This window comes from Cebus imitator, unplaced genomic scaffold, assembly GCF_001604975.1.
Source record: "Cebus imitator isolate Cc_AM_T3 unplaced genomic scaffold, Cebus_imitator-1.0 Scaffold54, whole genome shotgun sequence".
Lineage (NCBI taxonomy): Eukaryota > Metazoa > Chordata > Mammalia > Primates > Cebidae > Cebus > Cebus imitator.
The window spans coordinates 7,532,883-7,543,918 of record NW_016107369.1 but is presented as its reverse complement, the minus strand read 5'-3'; the positions used below and the strand labels follow the sequence as shown (position 1 = coordinate 7,543,918).

General features: G+C 37.7%; 1 protein-coding gene across 11 annotated transcripts in view; it reads left to right on the top strand.

The window, feature by feature from the left end:
* SIPA1L1 (signal induced proliferation associated 1 like 1) overlaps positions 1 to 11,036 on the top strand; it is a 393,891-nt gene that overhangs the window by 315,814 nt on the left and 67,041 nt on the right. For all 11 annotated transcript variants that reach the window (XM_017528751.2, XM_017528750.2, XM_037738573.1 and 8 more), the window contains 2 exons: positions 807 to 964; positions 10,277 to 10,850. In XM_017528751.2, the coding sequence (XP_017384240.2) occupies positions 807 to 964; positions 10,277 to 10,850 (732 nt within the window). The remainder of the gene's footprint in view (positions 1 to 806; positions 965 to 10,276; positions 10,851 to 11,036) is intronic.

The window sequence follows — 11,036 nt, the reverse complement described above, 5'->3', positions numbered from 1 at the left end:
TTTTGTATTTTTAGTAGAGACGGGGTTTCACCATGTTGACCTGGATGGTCTCGATCTCTTGACCTCGTGATCCACCCGCCTCGGCCTCCCAAAGTGCTGGGATTACAGACTTGAGCCACCGCGCCCGGCCTCCGTCAGTTTTTCTTTACACTGTTGAATTAACTGCTGAAAGGCACTGATCTAGGATGCTCTGGGATGCCTGGGTTTGAAAGCCACGCATCCAACACCCACTGAATGTGAAACAGGGTGTCCCTAAGCAGCTTTCATTGCAATTAAAGAAGCTGTTTAAACTGGAGATTTACCTGCTTTTAATTGTTGCAACATTCTGGAATATTATACTTTTCTACATGCCCTGCTTGTGACACAAAACGTATATCAGAAAATACCTTAGCCATATTTTCTTTCAGTGAAGCTAATTAAACCAGAACATAAATTACATTGTAATTATTTCAGCCATTCTCATCTCTAAAAATCTTCCCTATGGAACATTTTTTTCTTATGTGAAAATGGAACAGAGATGTTGTTACAGAAACTGAGGATTTGGAGTTGTTGGGACCTGGCATGGTATGCAAGTTATTGGGTAGATCTATTTGAATGGCTGTATCTTTTATGCAAATTTCAGAATATTCGCTTCCATGTTCTTTTGAGGGAATGATAAGGCAGGCTAAAACATTGACAGTAACTTTGTAGATTACCTACCTTAATGAGTACTGATTAATAATGAATGTTTTAAATACAACCACATAAGGGAAATGGGGGGGAGCAAATTATTGTCATTTATGTTGGTTGCTTATTTTTTCTTGTAGCTCCTAAGGAAGCGGCACATTGGAAATGATATTGTAACAATCGTTTTCCAAGAGCCTGGAGCACAGCCGTTCAGCCCAAAAAACATCCGATCCCACTTCCAGCACGTTTTTGTCATCGTCAGGGTGCACAATCCCTGCTCTGACGGTGTCTGTTACAGGTGTGTATGGGTGTCACAGCAGGGGATCTATGGATGTTGGCTGGTTATCACACAGAGGCTCTATCCAGCTCTGTATTCTAAAGTGGCAATGGGAAATCTATTACTATTTCTTTTTGTCTTTAAACTGTGTGCGGATGACTGAATTCACATGATGACGTAATCTGGTGGCATTGACACTACCCAGGCATGTTGGTTAGACACCTGCCGTTTCCATTTGCACCTCCTCCTTAGGTGATGTCCTTCATCCATACCATCTGGTCACCAACCAACTAATTACTCATGCTGCTAATTATATTTTTCTTTTGGCATGCCAAGGGCAGAGAAGAACTATTATAATATATAGGGAAGAGAAGTTAATTTTTTGAAAAGCATTGTTATTAAAGAAGCCTAAATCATTGCCTCTAACTTACATGATTCACATTAGCACTCTGACTACAAGCTTAAAAGCACTTCTATACTTTATTTAGTGTTCAGTGACACTTGTTGATGTAGTCACATGAGTATCAGAATTCAGGCCTCTATCTGCAGAGACCTTTCTTTGTAAGAATACTGAAGAGTTAGGAGTTGAAGGGGATGGGGACCTGTAATGCTGGCTTGATATGGGTGGTGTGCGAGAATGTGTAAGGATAATGTTCTGGCATTTGTAAGATGTTTTTAATATATGTGTCAGTCCTTTCAAAATATGGACAATTTAGCACATCTTTCCATCCTAAAATGTTGCCTGCATGAAAAGTAACCAGTGCAGATTGACAGTTTGTGGGATCCACATTGTCTATTTCTAGAAGTAAAACAAATTAATCCTAGGAGTAGAGTAAGCATAGTTTAGAGAAAAAAACAAGTAGAGGTTATGTTGGTCTCCTGCTGGCTGTCACCTTCCTTGCACATATCCTAATAACTGCAATGGTTGAGCTCTTGTTATAAGCCCCACACTGTTCTAGACATCTTACATGTATATCCCATTTAATCTTTAAAACCTATGAGATGGGTACTGCTTTTATCTCCACTTCCAGATGTTGAAATTTAAGCCAGGTCACTTGCCTCAGGTTAGCTGGCTAGTGTTTTGAAGAGAATTAGGCAGGGATGCAGCCAGTCTGATTCTGGAGCCCAGTCTCTTATCTGTGCTGCTGTGCTGTCTCTCTCACATGCTGGGAAAGCTGAGTTTTGCACTCCTAGTTCCCAACACAGAGGCTGTTCCAGAACTTCTCAAGTGCTGAGCCTTGGTGAACACCCAAGACCAAGGACGTCTGTAGTTTCCTAGAGTTGGGGTAGAAACCCCAACAGTGGAGACCTAGATCTGAAGCCTCTTATCAAGGAAATAGTGTCTGAAAGCTGCTCTGGTTAGTTGTAGAATGAAAGCACAGAACAATCAGCTGTAATTGGAATGGATAACTGCTTGCATTTAGAAAATACTCTGAGCAGTTTAAACATGCTATGTGCTAGATTCATGCAAAGGATTTCACACCACTTCATACTTTTAGTAGAAAGCTAAACCCATTTTGAATGGGCACTACAAAGTTTGGGGAGTAGAAAGCTATGTAATTTCTTTTAAAGAAAGTTTCTTCTTTTCAAGCCCATGTCTAAATCAGTACTGTCCAATGGGACTATAATGCAAACTGCATATTAATTTTATACTTTCTAATAGCCAGATTTTTTTTAAAAGTGCCAAGATATAGATGAAATTAATATTGACGCTGTTTTTGACCCATTTATACATTTTATTTACTTAATATATCTAAGTATTATTTCAACATTAATTTTTCCAGCATTTAACAATTACTGTGACATCTTACATGTTTTTTTTTTGACTAAGCCTTTGTAAGCTCAAGTACATTTTAGACTTACAGCATATCTCAGTTAGGAGGCTAAATTTTCATTGGTGATGCTTAATCTATATTTAGATTTCATAAAATTCACAATGGAAAAGGTAGATTTAATACACCCAGATTCTTCCAAATGTAACAGAAGTATCAGTTTTAAAATCATATATCGATTAATATTTAATATAATTTGATATTCCTTGTTCACACTAGCCACATTTCAAGTGCTCAGTAGCCACAGCTGGCCAGCTGCCGCTGTAATGGACCGCACAAGTCTAAACAGACTGCTGAGGGCAGGTGTGCTTGCCTTCGTCAGTGCTTTGCTTTTTTCTTTTTATCACCCCCTCCTGAAAGTTATGATTTTTACCTTCTCTCTCTTACTTTTAATCTGTTACCTGAGAGCCCATCTTTTTAACCCCATCGTGTAACACTAGGAGTCTTTGTGGGGAACGGCATACTGAACACCCCTGCTCAAGACATGTGAGCACGTCTGGAATTTCTTAGTTACCAGGCTTATTTGAAGGCCCAGCACACAGCTTTTAAGTGGTAAATTTTGACCTTTTTATAAATCCAAGAGAACATATCAGCTTGTAACATCACTGAAAGAAATCACAAGAGATTATAGAGTAGTGACCTTTGCCTATTGTAAACTTATAAAGATCAGTAATTTTTTTGGCATCCTTCTCAAGAGAGGCAGGCACCTCCTGGGTAGATGGTGATGTCAGGAAGTGTTTGAAGGCACAGAATAAATAGAGCACCTTTCTTCTAGTCTTTAATGTTGAGGGAGGGGTGAGGACGAGCTTATTTTCTCATGAAAATAAGTGTATTCTGAGGTGGAATGGAAAATATCAATTTTCAGAGAAAACATGGGTCTTCAAAGAATTTTTACAACAGTGAGTTTTTCTCAAACCCAGCCACTCTTCAAACTACTAGGGATATGAATTTATAGGCCTCTTTTATTAGGGGTGGTTTGGTGGATAAACTTAGACATGGATTGATTTATACTCATTTCATTTAAATCTAATTTAATTTTATCCCTAAGTGATACAGCTAGAGTAACTCAAATGCTTTTTTAATTTTTTATTTTTGTGAGTACATTGTAGGTACATATATTTTGGGGGTGCATGAGATGTTTTTATATAGGCATGCAGTGTATAATAATCACACCAGGGTAAATGGGGTATCCATCACCTCAAGCTGTTATCCTTTGTGTTACAAACAATCCAGTTATACTGTTATTTTTAAATTTGCAATTAAATTATTTTTAACTGTAAAAATAATTTTAAAAACTATAGTCATCCTGTTGTGCCAGCAAATACTAGGTTATATTCATTCTTTCTAACTATTTTTTGTACCTCAGGTGCTTTCTCCACCTCATTGAACACTCATATATTTACTTACTTACACCTACCTGGAATCTGAACTGTGGAAAGGGGAAAAGTTCCCTTGAAAGAGTGTCCTGCCGTGATAGTGCAGAGAGGTGTCAGGTCATTAGAGGCTGAAGTTACATGGATATTTATGAGAAGCTGGGATTTGGAGTGTGTGTGTTAAAGCATAAGTGGATGGAATTCAGTGGGAAAAAGAGAAATCATTCTAGGAGTGGTCAGTAGAAAGGATAGAAGCCTGGAGATGAGAAGGAGGATGGAAAGCACAATAGAAAGGCTACTAATGCAAAACAGATAACTAATGCAGGAAAGATAATGGGGGCCCCTGGTATGCTAGGCCATCAGTTCAACACTACGTAAGTGGAATTCTAGGAAAAATTATCCAGTGTTACCGTGCTAGGTAATCTGTATGCAGAAAGGTAAATTTGGTGACTGTCATTATTCATTTATTTTTTATCAGTTCTTTATCCAGCCCTTAGCATATATGTGCTAGACACTACTCTAGACGATGGGATATATCAGAACAAAGAGAGAAAAATCCCTATGGTGGATGCAGAGATGAGATCTCAAAATACTGTGGTATTATATCTCCCTGGAGACTAGAAAGCCTACATAGGAATAACTGCCTAATTCAGACTAATTCCAGAGGGCAATTAATGTGAGTCATCATGTAGCCAAGAACTCAGAAATTAGTCACTAAGTCTGCATGCTAAAGCTTATCCTATAACCGAAAAGGGAGCCCTCCAGTCTCCATTGTTTCATTTGTATCGTTGCAGTGACCTTAATTGTCTGATCCCAGTCAATAGAGAAGATTAGAAGCAACAAAATAAAAAAAGGTGAAGGGGCTGTTAATAGTGAGTGTATGCTGGAAACAAATATTTGTTTATAGATAGAGGAGATGCTGAAAAATTATTCGCATCAAAGATATGAATTCAATCAGCATGGCAGTCTGGGGTCATTTGATTTTGGACCAAAAAATCAAATACAGTAATCCCTCCCTTATCTGTCAGCGATATAGTCCAAGACCCCCAGACGAGGCCCAAAACCACAGATAGCACCTAACCCTGTATACAGTATGTTTTTTTCTATATGATAATGTTTAATTTATAAATTAGGCACAGTAAGATATTAACAGTAATTAATAAAATAGAACAGTTATAACAGTATACTTTAATAATAGTTATATGAATGTGGTGTCTCTCTCAAAATACCACCTTGTACTATACCAGGGCTAACTGAAGCCACAGAAAGCAAAACTGTAGATAAGGGGGCCTGTTGTATGCTTCAGTCAGTCCTGAGGGCTTCACTGTGAAAACATAGTATAGAATAATACCATTTTTCAACAACTAATGAATTAATGGATTTAAGCATTGATCACCAAAGGATGCAAATACCATAAAAAGAGACAAATGTGTGCTTCATAATGGAAGAATACAACCTCACCTATGAATTATTCTTGCCCCCCGCCAAAAAAAAATTAAATCTGAATCTCCTCAAGCTTCCAGACAAGCCAATTTATAGGAAATACAAAAGACAGAGGAACATATTTGTAGTTGACAAAATTCATACGCTGGATAACTGTGTAGACAAAAAGCCCAATTTCTTCAATAAATAAGTTGTAAGAAATAGTGAGAAAATGGAGGGGAATCTGTAGAATAAAACATTTTTTTAAAGCTAAACTAATTGCAATGTGTGGACCCTATTTAGATGCCAGTTTAGAGAAAAAGACTCTAAAGAAGATCTTAGGACATCCTAAACATTTGTAAATCAGAACATTGACACACTATTTGATGAAATTAAATAATTTTTATCATTTTAAAACTAGAATAATAATAAGTAGTTATAACAATGACCCTGAGTCTTCAAAACAAATGTTAAATTGTGGTCAGTAGGTATGTTTAGGAAGGTAGAAATTTATGTTACTCCTCTCAGAGAGGTTTCCATACCTGGCAATTAAAATGTAATAACTGTTGAAAGGAATCGGTATGATGTAGTACAAAAAGCACTTTGAATTAGACCAAATTGTTACACTTCTTAGTGCAGTGGGAAGCTGCTTGACATCCACTTAAAATCCTGTAAGTAAAATGTCTAGCATAGGCAGAGAGGAAGTGTGATGCATGTCCATTAAATGTCTGTGTTCATCCTCTTTCCTCTCTTAAAAAAAAGAGAAAAAGAAAAGAATTTGCAAGCTTCAACTGAGAAGAAGAAAAATCCAAGAAGGTCAAGTGGTCAAAATTTCTCTAAGGTTTGTTTTAAGCCTCAGTTAATCATCATCCCTATTGTCCACTGCAGCTGACCTTTCTAAGAGTCTGATTACATCATTCATTGTACTTAAAAGCGTTGAGAGAAAAGTTCAGACTTTTGAGCATAGCTTACTACATGGGGGCCTTCAGGTCTGGCCTCCTGTCAGTCAGTCTCATCTACCATTCTGACACCTACCTCGCTCCTTTGGAGCCACTCACCACTCCTCAGAACAGCGTGCTCTGCCCCTCCACTCTTCACATGCTGCTCTTGGGCTGGAAGGCCGGCCTCCTCTCACACACTCCCCTGCCCCTACTTCATCTGATGAATTCTTGCTTTTCTTTTTTCTGAGAAGCCTCCCTGGACTTCCCAGGACTAAAGTCTCTTTCCTAAGTGCTACCAGCAGCACCCTGTACTTCTCAAGTAGAAGACTCAAACCACTGGCTGTGGCTCCCACCAGACTTTGAGTTTCTGGAGGGCTAAGCCCAGGACATCCTCACCCTTTATCCTCAACAAGAGCACAGTGCCTAGCGCATAGTAGGTGCTCAGTGACTGGTGGATCAATATTATTAGAAATCAAGAGAATGATTGGCACATGTTTGATCTTTCCTGCCCTTTGCCCAGATCTGCTTTCTTGGAAGCTTCCCTGGCCAGTTAATCTGATCCAGGCTCCAAGAAGAGGAGACTTCCCTCTACCATTTGATGTTTTCTTTGTTACCTTCCTTTTAAATTTTAGGCTGGGGATTGTTGGTTATTGCTGGTCTTCCGTGGTGCTTCCAAAGTTAAAATGTCATTTTTCTCACTTTTTATCCACTAAACTTCTGTTTAGAAGTCTTTGGGATGTTTTTATGTGTAAGCTTGAAGTTTGCCATAGGTATAAAGACCTGTTACTTTATCCAAGCTGTTTGATGCCAACCAACGTTACATGGCCCATATCAACTAGAAACAGCCTCATCGTCTCTTTGGCCACGTAACCCATGGGGATGGCCCGTTTTAGCAGGCACCTCGGGAGTAGAAGGTTTCAAAGCACTTCCTCAGAGGGAGTAAGTGTGGGTTTGTCATGGAGCATTCTCTTGGCTGTCCAGAAGCTTACATTCCAATCCTGGCTCTCTCTGACAAGTCTGGGCAAATCCTTTTACTTCTCTGCATCTGTTTCCTGGAGAAGTGAAGAATTTATACCAGCTGCTCAACCGGAGGTTCGGGAAGATGCCAAACCACAGAATAAAAACAAGACACCTTCCTGGTCCCTCAGTGTACCCAGAGACTTTGGAGTGAGAAGATATTTTTATGTTGAAACGAACACAAATATTTTTCAGTGGAATATAAAATTGGGGTGAATTTTCAGATGAAACCCAAGATTTTATTGGAAGAATTTGAGGAACAATTGAGTTCTCTAAGTTCTCTTCCCGTGATAACTTTCCATCACTGTTGTAGCCTCTGAATTCTGTCATCTAGATAATCCTCTTGAGTAGAACGTTCCAGTCTTCAACATGCTGGGTAAATAAAGCTTGGCTATGATTTTAAAGCATGTATTATTTCCAAGAAGGCACAGAATTGCCAACTAGGCTAACATAAGCATGGCCAAGCAGAGGCCCTTTGGAATCTGCTTTTAAAAATACCAAGAACCATTTATGATCTTAAGTAACTACATATAGCAAACTGAGATTCTAGAACGGCTTATTTTCTTACAGAGGCAAAAGTATTCTGTTTAGCTTAACCCAGGACTTATTATCAAGAGTTCAGAATTTGTGGCATCTAAATTAACAAGCTTTTAACTTCGTAGGAACCTTGCCAGTTTGATTTATCCAAAACAGAATTCTTTATTTGAAAAGAGCATTCCAGGGTATCGTCTTCCTCATCTTCTGTAAGGATTCTATTTCTGACTATGCAAAGCTGATTTCAGTGCCTGTATCATTTACCTCCCTACCACAGTGAATCATTGAAAATTATATGTTAAGGATTCGGTTCTTTTCCTCACAGTTCATTATAACTGCTTTAATTATTGGTAGGTTTTCAGTGTATGTTTGTCTAAAGTTCTATCAATTAATAAATGGATCTGTAGAAAGCCAGTTAAAGGGGCAAGTAGATGAAGGGTTCTTATAATCACACCTCTGCTGAGCATTTTGCTCTCCTTATTTAAAATAAAATCACAGATATTTTCTGAGAAAGAATAACAATTTGAGTGAAATTAGCAAATGAAAAATTGCAAATTTTAAAAGGAAAGATATTAAATATTTCTGGATTCTTATAGAATTCCACTTAGAAAAAATCTAGCAAACCTGGATTTCAGCATCTTTTGCTTGCCTTTAAGAGAAAAAAAATTAACATGATCAAATTAAAATTATACAGCTGTCAGTGTTCAAGTCAGGCAGTTCACAATAGATAAGAAAATCTGCCTTCCTGATTCATAGTGGTATAATTAAGCCATATGGAAGTCTCTGAATTCTCTCCTCCAGTTAGAAAATGGAGTGTTGCTTGCCACCTTTCTTTGTCATGAAGTGAACTAAGTAGTCTGTTAAAAATATATTTGTGAATCCAACAAACAGGCCATCCCATGGCATCTTCTGAGCATGTAGCTTTTCCATTCCGCCAAAAATATAATTTGCATCCTGAGGTTGCTGATTTTTATTTTTCTTATTTTCACAAGAAATAACTATTTCTTGAAAAGCAGAGCTGAATATCTTAAAGCAAAACCCTTCATTAAAAAAAAGTGAAACAAAGCTCTTCAATTTTATTTGAAAGATGCATATTCTCTGATGATGCCATTTCTATTCCAAGAGTTCAGGAGAAACCATTTTTTTTATTGGTTCCCTAATACTAAGTATAATTGCATAATTTGCTGACTTTTAATTTGGAAGGAGGAATATTTGATGTGTTAGAATCATTATTTCCAGCCATGTCAAACTTCACTAAAATCTTGGAACATGATATAAAACACGCAACCTCTGTATTTCTATTTCAACAACTCCCTTTGTTGTTTTAGGAGAAGATTTTTCCCTTTTGAGGTTAAAAATAATAGGTTATTACAGATGTTCATATGATCCTTTTCTTAGGCCCAATTTTAAATATATATTCAGAAGAAATGACTGGAACAGGCTTTTTTATATCAATCTTGCTTAGAAGAATGGAAGAAGGAAAACATTTTTCTTACAAATAGACTGTCAGAATAAAATACCAAAAGGACCAAGGAATAGTTCAGTTTAAAGATATCATTTTAAAGCATTGTTGATATTACATAAAGATTATTCTCATACTATTACTCAGATTCCAATTTTCATTTTAAAATTATGCTTTTAATCTGGTTGCATAATGACTCACACTTAGGCCAAAAAATACTAGTTAAATTTCATTAAAATATAATTCATTTCTTTTATGGCATGCATCGTCTGGTATTTTCAGTATACGCTCTCTGCTTATAGACATCATATCTAAAATGAAGAACACATTTGTGTTCTCACAGAATACATGCTTGTTCTGAAAGATGATGTGGTTACAGTAACCCCCCATCCCCCAAAAATGATTAGTAGGATTTAAAATGTCTTATGCAGAATATTACAGTAAACCTATTTTTTTTTTCCATGAAGTTATGGTCAGTTTCCTATCTAGTAAAGAAAGTTAATAGCATAAGCTTTTGGGATTTGGGGAGGTTTGTTTTTTGCCTAGAAAAAATTTTATGTTGTATAAATCCTAAATGTGATTGAATGAAAAAATATGCTTCAATTAAGCAGAAATGTATGTTGTTTCTCATGGAAAAATAAGCAGCTAGTTTGCATCTGAGGTACGTCTCTGTCTTTGAGAAAGTATATTTTATTCTGATGATGTGAGACTGAGAAGTACTGACATGGCTCTCTTTGATCTTTGTCTCTCAGTGTGGCTGTTACCAGGTCCAGAGATGTGCCTTCCTTTGGGCCTCCTATTCCTAAAGGGGTCACTTTCCCTAAGTCAAATGTGTTCAGGGACTTCCTTTTGGCCAAAGTGATAAATGCAGAAAATGCTGCTCATAAATCAGAGAAGTTCCGGGCCATGGCAACTCGGACCCGCCAGGAATACCTGAAAGATCTGGCAGAAAAGAATGTCACCAACACCCCTATCGACCCTTCTGGCAAGTTTCCATTCATCTCTCTGGCTTCCAAGAAGAAGGAAAAGTCTAAGCCATACCCAGGAGCTGAGCTCAGCAGTATGGGGGCCATTGTGTGGGTAGTCCGGGCTAAAGACTACACCAAGGCCATGGAACTAGACTGCCTTTTAGGGATCTCCAATGAGTTCATTGTGCTCATTGAACAGGAAACAAAGAGCGTGGTCTTCAATTGTTCCTGTAGAGATGTGATAGGGTGGACTTCCACTGACACCAGCCTCAAAATCTTCTATGAACGAGGAGAATGTGTTTCAGTGGAGAGTTTTATTAACAACGAGGAGATCAAAGAGATTGTCAAAAGGTTGCAGGTGAGTCTTTCTTTCCACTTCCTTACATACCCTTTCTCTTTCATAAAGCTTTCAATACAGGCTAGAGCCAAGTTATTGAACCTTGCACTCTGTTATTAGCTCCTCTGAAAACTCGCTTGATGTGTGAAGCAAACAGAGTTTATCTCATGTTTGTGTTTTCCTTTTTTTTTTTTTTTTTTTTTTTTT